At 32.5% G+C, this 14,779-nt stretch overlaps 1 protein-coding gene across 2 annotated transcripts; it reads left to right on the top strand.

Moving 5' to 3' along the window:
• The first annotated feature begins 1,790 nt into the window (after window positions 1-1,790).
• On the top strand, window positions 1,791-7,908 carry LOC147385789 (ubiquitin-like protein 5). Of its 2 annotated transcripts, none has more exons than XM_086422573.1 (2): window positions 1,791-2,120; window positions 7,733-7,908. In XM_086422573.1, exon 1 carries the CDS (start codon window positions 1,898-1,900, stop codon window positions 2,117-2,119), a length of 222 nt encoding a protein of 73 aa, XP_086278699.1. In that variant the 5' UTR covers window positions 1,791-1,897; the 3' UTR covers window position 2,120; window positions 7,733-7,908. The 2 variants fall into 2 exon arrangements, with proteins under 2 accessions (XP_086278699.1, XP_086278698.1); XM_086422572.1 differs by having other exon boundaries at window positions 1,794-2,120; window positions 7,729-7,908.
• Window positions 7,909-14,779: the final 6,871 nt, after the last annotated feature.

The following is a 14,779-nucleotide window of genomic DNA, read 5'->3' on the forward strand; positions in this document are numbered from 1 at the left end:
TCCCTCCACATAGGCAAAATCCTAGCTCCGCCCTGATGTTAAGTAATACTTTTGTTTCATGTTTTATAAATTTATCTATGCAATTATGCTTTTAATATTATTTTGTTAACTAAGTATACATAATGTAGTTTAGTATTTGCTTAAGGAGGATTAAAAATCTACACTATTACTTCATTTGTCATAAAATAATATTTTGATCATTTTGTTAGAATTAAAAAAATTAAAAGTTTTTTTTTTGTTTTTTTTACTGAAATGTCTGTTTTTAATGATTTCGTGTTGACGGAATTTGAACCCATGTCTCTAGTATCATCACCCAAAAACTTTAACACCTAAGTTAGTTGGCATTTGCATTGGAAGCTATTTTCATCAAATAATAATGCACTGCTTTTGCACTAACAACAACATTGCTTTGGTATGATTTCTAAACCCAAATTGATGACACCCTAATGTCCACGTCGTCATCATTATTGTCATTGTGCTTGTCATCATTATATACAAGAGGTTGAAGATGACTATTTCAAAATGAAAAATCAAAGATTTGTCGATAATTTTTGCATTAATTGGCGAGAGAGGAGTGAGACGGTGAATGTAACCAATTTGAAATAGCGTGGCAATTCAAAATGACATCATGTTTCCATAGCAACTTACGGTGTCTACGTGGCACTTATTTATTGGCGAATAAACACATAGGACTTCTAAATGACTTGGTTAAGAGTCCGATGTGTTTTAAACACCAACCAAACGCATGCCATGTCGACATCGTTAATATTGATTCTTTTAAATATACTAATGATTTTCTGACTTGAAAATTTACACTCAACCTATACTCTGTTGAGATGGCAAGGACACAAAACCATTTGATTTTGTTTCCTTGTGTATCCCGAAAAAAAAGATCTAAGATTTTGTGCCCTAGCCACTTCAGTCGAGTACATATCGAGTGAAAATTTTCGAGTAAAAAACTCACGACTCTTTTCAATATAGGAGTATCTTAAGGAAAATGCTCAAGTGACATTAAAATTGGAGTCATGATAAATTGAAACCCTCACACTAATGCACTTGATGTGATAGTGCACAAAATCATAGATCATTTTCTTCGGGATGCACAGGGATGGAGTTAGTAAGGAGTTGGGGGCAATTGCCCCCACAGAACTTTGAGACGCCCCTATATTTTCAACTCATTCCCACATCCTCATCTCCTTCCAATCGTATTTTTTATCACAAATAATTTTCCCATCATTTAAGTTTTTCAACTATACAATTAATCATAGTCTGTCCCCACCACAAGAAAATCTTGGTTCTGCCCCTGGGGATACACAAGGACATTAGCGTCAATTGACCATTAGTCTTAAAATCGATATAGTTTCACACATAAGCCGTGATTTTCTAACGCCCCCTCTAACATATGCTACCTACTGTGGCATGAGTTAGAATCATAGATCTTTCCTTGGGATACACAATTACACATCCCCCCCCCCGCCACACACACACACACAAAAATATGTGCAATTGTATATCCGGGGGACTGAAAATCATTATTCTTCACGCATCATTAGCATGTATGTGTACGATAGATTTTTTTTCTTCGAGATACGTGTTAAAAACATGCATGGAATCCGCACCTCCGCATCCATCTATGAGAAGGCAAAGATGCAATGACCTATATGATGCAATGACCAAAGAACCCTCTTACGGCTTAAGCAATTCTTACAAGAAATAGGGCATTTCGGTCATTTAGGAGGAGAGTTCCATCGAAAATTCAACAAACGACAGTACCGTAAAATATATTTATTCCACTATAGTGCGGACGAAGAAGCGAAGGTTGATTTTTCTTACGTGACTTGTAGACCTTGGTGTTAGGGTTAGGGTTCGTTTTCTCAGAAAGAAGGAGAAGGAGAAGATGATCGAGGTGGTGTTAAACGATCGGTTGGGGAAGAAGGTGAGGGTGAAGTGCAACGATGACGACACCATTGGAGATTTGAAGAAACTGGTTGCAGCCCAGACTGGAACCAGAGCGGAGAAGATCCGAATCCAGAAGTGGTACAACATCTACAAGGACCACATCACTCTCAAGGATTACGAGATCCACGATGGCATGGGTCTCGAGCTCTACTACAATTAGGGTTCGTTTCCCCTATTTCAGTCTCATAACTGCTGGAATCAAATTAATATTTTTCATATTTGGACTTCGATTTTGATTGATTTGTTTACTTTGATGTATTTATAATCTTGGTTATTTGTGCAATTGTTTTGGGGGAATCGTAGACAGTATCTAATATCGACTAAGATGATCAGTTCGACCTCAGAAATTAGGAAATAAATGTGTGAGTTGTTATTTGCAGAGAAAAGAAATCGTTGAACTTCTTTTGTTCTTGATGAGTGAAAATTGATGAATTTGTTGGCCATTCTTTAACTGTCTATGTAAATCTATTGCATGGATGTGATGCAGTGTGCAACCAAGGATGCAGAGGAAACACATTCTGTGTATATATATATATATTATATATTTTTTTTTAATAGGTTAGTGGTTAGTAAGGTGAAGTTGGGTTCAAGGGTGTTTGAATGATGTGAGAAACAACAATCCACACATCTTACCAACTTAGCTAAGTTGACACTTCAACATATTCTATAATTCACGGTCTCCAATAGTCTGAAACACATTCATCCCATTTAGGAGTCTAAGGAACTCCACTCCACATGATCATACGCCTTCTTCACATCCATTTTGCGTTATCAAACATGACTTTCATTCCCAAAATGGTTATTTAATGTTTTATGTTGACATGATTGTTTTTATGCGTGTTTTATCTTTTCTTGGAATTGCAATGAATGTTTGCAAAATGGTTATTTAATGTTTTTTGTTATTCATGGTTGTTTTTATGCTTGTTCTATGTTTTCTTGAAATATATATATATATAGGGTCCCGTTCAGCAACAAACATTTTGGCAAAACATTTTTCAAAACATGGGTTAGAGGTTTTGGAATGGGCTGATTTTTGGTGAGGATGATCTCTACGGTGAGGAGATCATCCTCACCAAAAATCAGCCCATTCCAAAACTTCTAGCCCATGTTTACAAGTTGAAAAATCGTGGACCGTCCATTTTTTGTAAACCATTTTTTATGGGGTTAGAAGTTTTGGAATGGGCTGATTTTTGGTGATGATGATCTCCTCACTGTAGAGATCATCCTCACCAAAAATCAGCCCATTCCAAAACCTTTAACCCATGTTTTGAAAAATGTTTTGCCAAAATGTTTGTTGCTGAACATTTCCCATATATATGTGGATCAAGATCTGTGTACGCATATATCTACTCATATATCTACAATGTGTTTTCTCCTATGTGGGCTAAAATTTTTGGATTGAGCTGTGATGATGATCACTATGATGAGGAGATCATCCTCACCAAAAATCAGCTAATTCTAAAACTTCTAACCCCATATTTATGAGTTGAAGAATCGTGGATCGTCCATTTTTTGTAAATCACTTTTGACGAGGTTAAAAGTTTTGGATTGAGCTGATTTTTTATGAGGATGATCTCCTCATCATAGAAACCATCCTCACCAAAAATCAGCTCAATCCGAAGCTTTTAGCCCACAGGAAAAAACACATTGTAGATATATGAGTACATATATGTGTACATGGATCTTGGCCCTATAAATTCATATTTAATGATATATTTACACTGGTAAAAATGGTACCGTCAAATATTTTGATTACTAGACTAATTGAAATGTACGTCAAAACTGAAACTTAAAACTATGGGCCCATCTTTTAAATTGATGAACCTAAAAATCACTTTAAACTATTCAGGGACACAGTGGGAGTGCCGTGCGTGCACAATATTTGATATGGAGCGATGGTGTGCCTTGGGCGTTTGAGTTTCACTTATTGAAAATTTCATCAACTCAATCGTGGTGATTTCAATTGAGTTTTTATAGGTTGGTGATGCAAGATAGTGAGGGAGAAAAAGATTACGAGGGATTAGGGTATTTGGTTTGGGATTTGGGTTAAGGATTTGGGCCACGGTAGAATTATCGTATAGGTATAGGGTAAAGGAAATATGGCTTAAAATGGGTCAGATTTTATCCGAAATACGAGTGATCCGAATCTGATTTTTAGCGGATTTGGTTTCTTGAAGTATATCTGAATTAAAATATGGGTCGGATATGGGTTGATGTCCCCTGACCCGAGTCGGATACGGACCCATCCCTATATCCACCTAAATCCAAATGATATATTATTTTGCATGTTGTATGCTATATTTTCATATTTTTTAGTCTATCATTCATCAACAAATAAGTATTAGGTGTAGTGGTAGTTTCTTTTCAAAAGGGGAGAGTCTTGAGTTCAAATCACATTTAAGCCACCTTTTCTAATAAATTATTTTGTAATGGTTTGAAATTATCTGACCCGATTGACTTGAATCAATTAATTTGGTCGGATCGGATCCGGTTATAAGTTAATGAAAGTAAAAAAATCGGATATGGTTTGAACTAGAAGGATCCAAGTCGGATCCGGATTTGGACCTGAATAAAAAATCTGGATATGGATATGGGTAGACACATATCCGACCTGAACTTGACTTGTTTTAAACTCTAAAAGGAAAGGATTAAGAATGAGAACTAGAAGGTTTTATTGTGAAAGGTTTTCATGATTATTTTTATAGGTTGTGGAAACCTTTCAAAATAACCAATAAAACCTCTCAATGGTTATATGTTGAAATGGAAAATGCAAAATTTTGCAATCACAATATTTTCAATAGGGTGCTTTAATTAGGTTTAGGGGTATTAAATATGGTTAGGTTTGATGAAGGGATGGTTTGAGGGCTGTAGATTAAAGAGTAAAGGTCAAGAGAAAGGGGAAAGGGTTAAGAGTTGAGGGAAAGGGATTTTAAGAATTCAAGAATTGAAAAGTTCTTGAATTCAAGAAAATCAAGAATAAAAAAATTAAAAGAAAATCAAGAAAAGAGAAATAAGATTATAAGAGAAAGAGAAGGGAAAGAAGGATAGGACCTTGGAATCACATCAAGAATTATGGAGAAATTACATCAAGAAGCTCCATTGAATGAAACTAGTTTTTTATTTATCAAAATCTCTGTAAAATAAATCCTAATATGATCTATATATAAAGAAAATCCTGATAAAACTAAAGAACCTAATCCTAGAGTACTAAAAAGGCCAGACTACTACAGAAGAGTCCAAATCAAACAAAGATTTGATCTCCACATAAATAAAAATTTTAAATCACTACCACCGTACAACTAATATGAAATAGTCATAGGTCCCTATAATTCTCATAATTGTGAATATTCCCAAAGTTGTAAATACTCTTAACAATAAAGTCTCTAGCTAGAACTACAAAAATAAAATCTTAAAAAAGTCTACTCTTCAAGCTTTGATGTCTCCATTAGCAGGCTTTTAAAAGTTCTTGCAAGGATGTGCTATGGTGTAGTTAACAATCAAATAGTTTAGAGTCCTACCTTTAGGAGAGGAGTAAGGGAAATTGATCTGGTTGCACCCTTCAACCTTAACCCCCTTGCAAAATTAAGCATTATTGTACGTTAATCTGTGTACATGGGCCCTTAATTTCATTTTGCATAACCTTTACTACATGCTATAAACAATTAAAACATCAATTTTTTTTGTTGTTTATGCTTCGTCGAGACCCTACCTAGTACTTTTAAGAACTTAGCATCTGAATATAAATTTATAGCAGTGTTGTCAAATGCGATCACATTTCTATTTTCTATGAGTAAATTGCATATGCCATGATGGCATATGTGATTTAGGGTTTCGGTTCATTATGCCATGGCATACAAAAGTATGCGATGGCATATTACTCCAATAGGCAATGATCTGACATTGGAGCGTTAAATTCAAGTTTTTTTAATCTATCTTCTTCTATAACTACCCTATTTCCACCCCCTATTCATACATTATTCTAAGTTATTTCTTTTATTCTTTCACTCGTATTTATTCTCTTTAAATCTTATTTTTATTTTATTTTTTCAAAATATTGAATTCATGCATCCTTATGTCACCTTCGTATCATGAATAGTTTAAATATTATTGACTATTTAGCTTCTTAAGTTCTTTTATTCTTGTTACTAAATGACTAAATGTAATCAATTTTATTCAATTTGAAAAATGAGTGCTATCCAAAATCCAAAAATATTGTTATAGGTTTGTGTTTATTTTCTTATATTTTTCTGTTTTTTTAAACATTTCCCCCCCTTTTTCTCTGATTTTTTACTGTTTTTATTTATTTTAAATAAAAAAATATTTTGTGTAATATGCGACCGCATATGCCATATGCGCACAACATATGCTATTTGATACCATTGATTATAGTTATAATTATATGTATTATATTATATATAACATATATCATTGATTTTTTCTTTTACTATCCCATGTGTGTTTTAGTTGTGGAGATCTAGCATATTTCTCATTTTGATGGCGGCCTTGGTGTTGATCAAAAGGTTTTCATGAATTAGATGCGAAAAGCTGTGGATAAGCCGTTTATGTTTTATGCTATGGGAGTTTCAAGTGAAATAATAGGATATGGGCTTTAGACCCATAGCTCAGTTGGTTTGACGCATTGCAAAACAACTTTGAGGTCTTGGGGTTCAAGTCCAGCTTACCCATAAAAAAAAGTGGAATAATATGATATTTAGTGGGAAAATCCAACACTATTCGATGGAAAATAAAATAATATTGTTTTGTGGGCTTCAATTTTGAGGATTTGTGGAGGATGAGAGAATGTAGGGCAATCTCCCATCTCTTTGTCAGGAACTAAGCTTGTTGGGTAAGTAAGCTACGTTGCAATATTTAATATTGGATTAAGACTACTGTTTTTAGGGAATTTTGTGGATGAGACCTTTACGTGAGTGCGTCTAGGGTGTAAGTGAGGTAGATCCAACACCCTTCTTAAATCAAGAAGACAATCATTCAGGGGTTGTTGCATGAGTCTAAGTGGTAGAAAAAATGACAAAGAGGAGGAAGAGGTCTTCCAAGAGAGAGTAAAAAAATCTGAAGTTTTTTTTTTTTTTTTTCCCTTTTTTGGCCCGATCAAAGGCTCTGAAAATGGACAGCCACTTAACTTCCAAATTTATAACGCATTGATCAACAGTGAGTCAGTGAAAAATAGTTTTCTCTAGTTATTTTTGAGTGCTTAAAATTTGTGCTCGGGTGCCCTGTCAATGTGGATGTGCACACATACAGAGAGAGACTGTTGGTCGTCTCTGTTTGCATATACCATAAGCACATGAAAAAATCATTTCTTTTTTGATGAATCATCATGAAAAAATCATTTTGTTGCTTGTATCATATTTACAACTTCCTACCCTGGAAAATAGTATATTCCATTTTAGAAATATGGTCCTCTTAGTACTCTCGATCTATTGGTCTTCAAGCAGCCATTGAGACATTTTTTATATTTTTTTTTTGGAGAGACTTGTAAGAAAATATGGATCTCTTAGTCTTGTTTTGTTAATGTGCTTACTGCCTTGTTGGTTGGTTTCATGCAGCCTTTATTGTTTAGTATCATAACCTAACTCGTCTTTGCAGACCAATCATTGTATGTGTTCTATCTATATGACAAGTAGGAGGCTTTTTGGTTTTTATATCTATTTTTGGTGGGTTTTTGTTTAAATATATGCACTAACTCTGTTAAATTATACCTTAATGTACTGTGTTTAGTATCTCATATATTCTATTTTGTGGTTATAGGCAGGCCTAGTATCAGATGAAATGTGCTGGGATGTGGTTTGGCCTGTGAAGAATATCTTATCTTTTGGACTCAGCAAGTAAAACTTCTGCTTTTAGTATATAAATGTAATCGCTACAGATAAATACTTTGTCAAACATTTAAAGACTAAATACTATTATCTACTTCTCAAGACTGATAAACCTTAAGTACTACCATGTTGTGTGGAATTTGTGGATTCTCTGTCCTTTCAGCATTATCTACTAGCTTATCACATTTTACAAGCTGCATTTCTTTTTTGATGGGAGAGAAACTCAATTTTAGAAGGGATTCATTCAATAAGTGCCTTAATTATTATCTGAAATTAATTCTTATTTATACCAGAAGAAGTGAAGGGGGAAGGAAACTGGTCTCTGTTCGTTGGTTTTACTGTGTTAACCAGTCGGGAGGAAAACTCGCGGAGTAGATTGTCCTAGATCGAGCTTGAGAAAACTATAACTTCATAATTTTGAATTGTACCAGTTGGTTCTTGGTCTTATTTTCTTGGTAGAGATGATGGGATGAATCCACCGACCACAGATTTGTTTGTCTCATGGATTGAGTAGGGAGACACTTTGTTTGGAAAGGAGATCATAGATTTATTGGATTAAACCATTCAACCTGTAAATAATTGAATCTGTCTGTCTGTCCAATAATCTCAATTGAATTCTTTAGTTGCTTTGGAAGATTCATCTTCTGGATTCCTAATCATTCTCCTCCAAATAACATGGATTAGGGTTCATGATAGAGCATATTTGATGGTGGGTTTAACTAACATAACATGTCTAGAGAGGCCTTGTCATCAGGTTGATGCTCTCTAGAAAGGTGGTTTGTAGTAGAGTGTTATAATGGTTGGTTCCTAAAGCAGAGAGTCAGGATGACCACGAAGGTCTTGTTCTTTTGAGTTTCAGGAGTCAGATTTTTTATCTTTTAAGTCAAAAAAGTTAGATAAATGATGTTCGTTTGGGTTTCTTTGGCTCCCGTGGATTTCAATTGAAATCCAAAAGTAACTCTTAAAAGAAGTCGTCTAAAAGGAGTTTTTTCAAATGACTTTTGTAAGAAGTCAAAAACGTAAAATAGTTAAAGTGTGGTTACTAAAATGCCTTTCATCTTTAATCAAATTTTCAATCAAATTTAACTTTAAAAAATAAAATGAGATTATTAAAATACCCTTCATATTTATCAAAATACCTTTAATTTTTAATCAGATTTTCAATCAAACTTAATCTTAAACAATAAAAGGGAATTACTAAAATATTTTTCATCTTTATCAAAATACTCTTTATCTTTAATCAAATTTTTAACCAAACTTAACCTTAAAAAATAAAAGGGAATTATCAAAATACATTTCATTTTTACTCAAATTTTCAACTAAAATATCAAAATAACTTTCATCTTCCAAAATACCCTTTATTTTTATCAAAATACCCTTAATTTTTAATCAAACTTTCAACCAAACTTAATCTTAAGAAACAAAAGAGAATTATCAAAATACCTTCATCTTTAATTAAAATTTCAACCAAACTTAATCTTAAAAATAAAAGGGAATTATCAAAATACCTTTCATCTTTAATCAAATTTAACCTTAAAAATAAAAGAAAATTATTAAAATGCCATTCATCTTTACTATTAAAATCAAAAGCAATTCATCATTATTACTTTATTACCAAAACACCTTTCATCATTATGTGGATGTTGGATTGTATATTATGTAGGTATTTTCTTTATCATATGTTTATTTTTAAGAGGAAATGTTGTCGAAATTTCGATAGAATTATAAAATTATAAAATTTATTTAAATTGAAAATAATTTTTTAATATAAATTTATTATAATATATATATATAGTGTAATTATATATTTATTAATGTATTCTGCTCATTTTTTGTGCATTCTATGTGCATTATTAACATTAAAAGTATTTTAGTCATTTTACCAGAATTCAACAATAAAAAACTATCAAACAAACATTAATTTATAGTATATGTGCTTCTATAATGAACAAGTTTCTATTGGATATGACTTTTCAAGTTTTAGGCTTCTGCTTCTTTCAGAAGCCAGCTTTTAAAATTGGAGCTGGCTTCTATAAAGAACAAACCCTAAGTTTTTGGATTGGTTTGTGTGTTGGATTTTAATGGATGATGATGACTATCCCATGATATTATGTGATCTCAGTCATCTTGTATTCTAGGGGTGATGATGATGATGATCTAATGTTTTCCCATGCCATTGGCAACAAGATATAGTAGGAATGCTTAAATGATTTCAGGCTTCTGTTAGTTTTGATTTGTTAAATTATTATTCACACCCCAATGAAAGAATGAAACACACCATTCAAACATTACAAATGTTTGGTTCAAATTATTATTTTAATATTACAAAACATTCTAATATTCAAGGCAAACAATGTCAATAATTGTCAATGCTCGTATAAAATCTTAGACACAAACAATAGAAATTTAGTCAAAAGAAAAAATAACAATGAGAGAGTTTCTATTGGCACCCCAACTTTTATTTATTCTCAATCATTTATTTATTTTCTTTATTTTTAATTGGAGCGTAATCAGTAAAAATTGGGGTGCCAATAGCAACTCTAATATATATATATAATATATATATATATATATATATATATATATAATCTTATTAAGTTATTATAAGTATCATATTAATCAAATTATAAGTTGACTAAAGGGGGGAAAGGACCCTTCAATCAATTCTTCAGCCAGGATACTCAATAGACAGTTGATCAATTGCTTGATTTTTTAGGTGTGAATGCGTGGTGGACCATATACCTGAGGCATTCTTATCAGGTATTCATATTCCAAAACCCATCTTTAAAAGCAAATATTCGCTTTGGTGATGAAAAGAACATGGTTGCGTATTAAAAAGTCTCTCTTTGGTTGCTTAAGACGAAGATACATAAAATTTCTTAAGTAAATACATTGTATTTTCACATTTTGATTTGTTCGAATCGAATGTCATACCATGTTCATTGAACCTAATGAAAAAAATTCAGTGACAATTACACTGCTTGATTTGGATTTTTCAATAATTTGAGTTGAGAATTGGTCTCAAAATCTGTACTTGATCTTGATTCAAATTCAGGTCGACTCGGGCTTAGCCATCTGTCTTTCATCCCTATTCAATATAGGGATTTTAGCATCTAAGAACCCATCGGTGCCGATGTTGATGGAATACTTGTCCAAACAAAGGTCCAAGGGGGTCACCTTCTTAAATTAATCACAGCTAGCCGGACCCAACAATGACCAGGACAAAGGCTCCAATCCATTTATTGATTGTGATGGGCTGAGTGTTTTGTTCCAGAGAGTACAAATAGCTTTTCTGAGCTTGAATACGTGTGATATTTGGATGCATATATATAACTTTTTCCATATATCGTCTTGGTTTTCTTCTTTTATTACACCATAAAAGAAGCAAAATCATTATTAGGGGCCACCTATTTGCTTCACTCTACAAGCACGCGTGACCAAGACATGTGTTTTTTATGTTCCACTAATTTTGGACACAAATGGTGCCCACCATTCAATTGCAAGGACATTGGAAATTGGGGGAGGCATGAAGGCATACCTATTAGTCACAATTTGAATATGACAACTGAGTATGGTTAGGTGTCGACATGCCATTTCACTGATAATTTAGTGAAACATTGTAGCTTTGATAGAGACAGAAACATCAGACATCACAATAGTGATGTTTTGGATTATCTCGAAATATTTTAATTAAGATCATTTTGATTTTTCTCTGGATCGAAACATTGAATCGAAACGAGATTTTAAACTTTATCAACGATTCCATCTGCTAAATGAGACCCCTTTAACAATTCTTGTGTCCCACATGTGATGGTCGATTCTTAACCTATATGATAGATGATTAGAAAAAAAAAAAAACACAAAGAAAAAGTGGTAAGAGAAGTTATAAACAAAATAATTAAGCTAGAAAGTTAGGACCAGAAACACCATAATTTAGTTCGATAAGGTGGTTGTGGTGGGGACGTGATGGTTTCTAATTTGTCCAACCACAACACCCTAACCACTCAAAAAATTAACACAATAAACATTACTTATTTTAAATTTTAAGCTTTTGTTTTGTTTGGTAGGAGATGTGTGATGTTTGTAGTTTTGTTTAAAAATAAAGGGAATTTAAAGACAAAAACCCTCCAATGCCAATGCATTTTTGTTGGAATGGTTGTTTCAAGTGATGTTATACCTTTGACCCAACCAACCTTCTCATACTCTCTGTTTAAATCTTTCTTTCATATAGGTTTAATTAAGAAATATAGGCTCCAACCATTCTGATATTGATGGTCACATTGAAGTTTTAATTAAGTACCTGATAAGTAAATAAAATAAGGAATTACGAAAACGGATCTATTTTCATAAGTAACATTTTTATGAAAATGAGCATATATAGTACTGAGTACTGGAAAGTTGAATAAATTACCTTTATACCCTTAAATGACGATTCCATGTAAGCAAACTCTATTGTTGTTGTTGTTGTTTCGTTTGCATTTGATTTAATCTATAAAATGATGGCATCCATTTGATATTCCTCCTCACCTTCTTGTACTGAAGAATTTAGAGAAAAAATGGGAGAATGAACAATGGAGTGACAAAATAAGGGTATATTGGTAATTTCATGAAAAAAATAAGAGATTATCTTCACAAAAAAAAAAATAAGGGCATAAAGATAATTTCAGGAATAAAAATAATCATTGAGCTTAGTGGCATGAAAGTGCCTTAAAAGCCACCTTCACCTCCTAATTATTGATCACTAATAAAAAAAGGAGATATAATTGTTTCCGAAATAAGTAACTTGTGACAAAGGGGTATATAGCCTTTTTGGTTTTTATAATAATTCTTTTCCTACTGATTTTGTAATGTTTAAAAAATTTATTCATATCCATTTTGGTAAAATACCCAATAAAATATTTTGGTATCTATAAATAATGCCCATTCGTGTTTTTATCACTAAAAAGTAATGCTACTTAACACATTCTTTGGGCCTTACACACAAAAGACCAACCTCTAGAAAATTCTGAACCGTTGATTTTGAGCAGTTTTCATCATGGGATTCATAATTTTGTTGAAAACAATTGAATTCTGGGCCCATGATGGAAAATGATTAAATCCAATGGTTTGGTGTAAGTTTAAAAGGATGGGCTAAGCATTGATAGATAATGAGGCCCAATAATGTGGAAACAGCAGAGGTTCCTCTGGGCCAAATCATGCATTGTGTCTCTTTCCTAACTACTAATAGGCAATAAATGATTGAGGGTTTTTTTCTAGTTTTCACCCAATCGAATCCATTTCGCATGCCTTTTCTTATCTTAGTATTTATACTTTGTCTTCTTTTTAAGAGTGATGTTACACTTCAAGCATGCTTTTGATTGAGAGAGAGAGATGAAAATATAAGTAAGATTTAATTTTAAAGACTTTTCAATGATAATTTTTTTTATTTAAATATTAATTAATTATTTAAAAAATGGAAAAGATTATTGTTAAAGTTCTCATGAGGACCTTAATATTATTCACCACATTCACTTTTCAATAATACTCCTATCCATTTTGTCTTTTAATAAAAAATATAAGGGTATAATGATCTTTTATATAATAAATGTTAAGGGTATTTTAATCTTTTAATTTAAATGATTCTTTTGTAGTTTATAAATATTTGGCAGTCAATGTCAATTAATAAATGCATTTATTATTTAAAAGATTGACATGTCCTTGGTTTTTCACAAAAAAGAAAAAAAGAAAAAAGGGTATTATTGAAAAAAAAAAAAAATGTGTCTGACAATTTTAACATCGTCATGAGTTCCCAAACGTTAGTATTCCCCTTAAAAAATGTATGTTTGTAAATGATATACAACCCTTTATGAAGAACCACATAAGTTCATTTTTATTGAATTTTTCTATGATTTGTCTGTGATTGTTTTTGTGGTATTTCTAAAGCATTTAGGCATTTCGACCTAACAAATACATCATTAGAAATTGCCAAGTATAAGACTACAAATTATTAGCTCATAGCGAGACAATTTGCATTAAAGCATGATGAGTTGGATCACATGGATGTTCCTTGTCCTATCACAACATTCTTTTAAAAAAAAAAAAATTATATAGCATTGAGACGTGAAGTATGAAATCAGATAAATAGAAATTGATTCCAAAATCTAGAATTTTGTTTGGATATATTATTTTTAGAAATTTATTTCAGAATTTAAAATCAAAATCTCCTTTTTCTATCGTTGTCATTTGACATATTATACACCTAAATATTAATGGGTAATCGTTCTTTAATGCTGATTAAGACCTCTACCATGTTAATCCGTCGTTAAGCTAAACAACGATTAAGGTTATTTCACTTGTTTCTATAAAACAAAAAAATAATAATTGATACAGAGATTATGAAACCCTTCTGAATCAAAGCTTTATGGGGCCTGGCTATACCTACATCTTACCCCACATCAATAATGGGCAACTTTTGGATAATGTAAATTGGCCTCAAATTCATATTGATTGATCACAAACAACAACTTGATGTGATGACCACTTACCAAATATTTTTCATTCATTCAAATTTTATCTTCACATCAGTTGATTTTCTTAATGGGCTACACCTCCTCTTCCAAAACGTGGCCCACTACCTTTTGCATGGTCTGATAGATAAGGAATCTATGAATAGGCACGAAACTATGGGCCCAACCTTGATGCTGCTAGGCCCCTTCAGTAATTTTGTTTTTTTTTTTTGGGAGGGGGACCCTAGTGTTGAAACCCGAACCCCAAGGAATTCCGACGTACAATTGATTGAGTCCATGGTCAAACGGACCCTAAAGGGTGGCCCCAAGGCATTCATTGCTTTGTGAGGTTTCCAACACTTGACCTACTCTTTGTGAGTAGCTTATCAAGGCTCGGCCTGCCACTCGGGCAATCCCTCGAGGTTATATGTGAAAGACGATTTTATATCTTAGATTATATAAGGATAAGTGATTATTATAGATTTGAACTTTAGAATT

Source organism: Akebia trifoliata, chromosome 14 (genome assembly GCF_017979445.1).
Source record: "Akebia trifoliata isolate Shusen 1 chromosome 14, ASM1797944v1, whole genome shotgun sequence".
Taxonomy (NCBI): Eukaryota; Viridiplantae; Streptophyta; class Magnoliopsida; order Ranunculales; family Lardizabalaceae; genus Akebia; species Akebia trifoliata.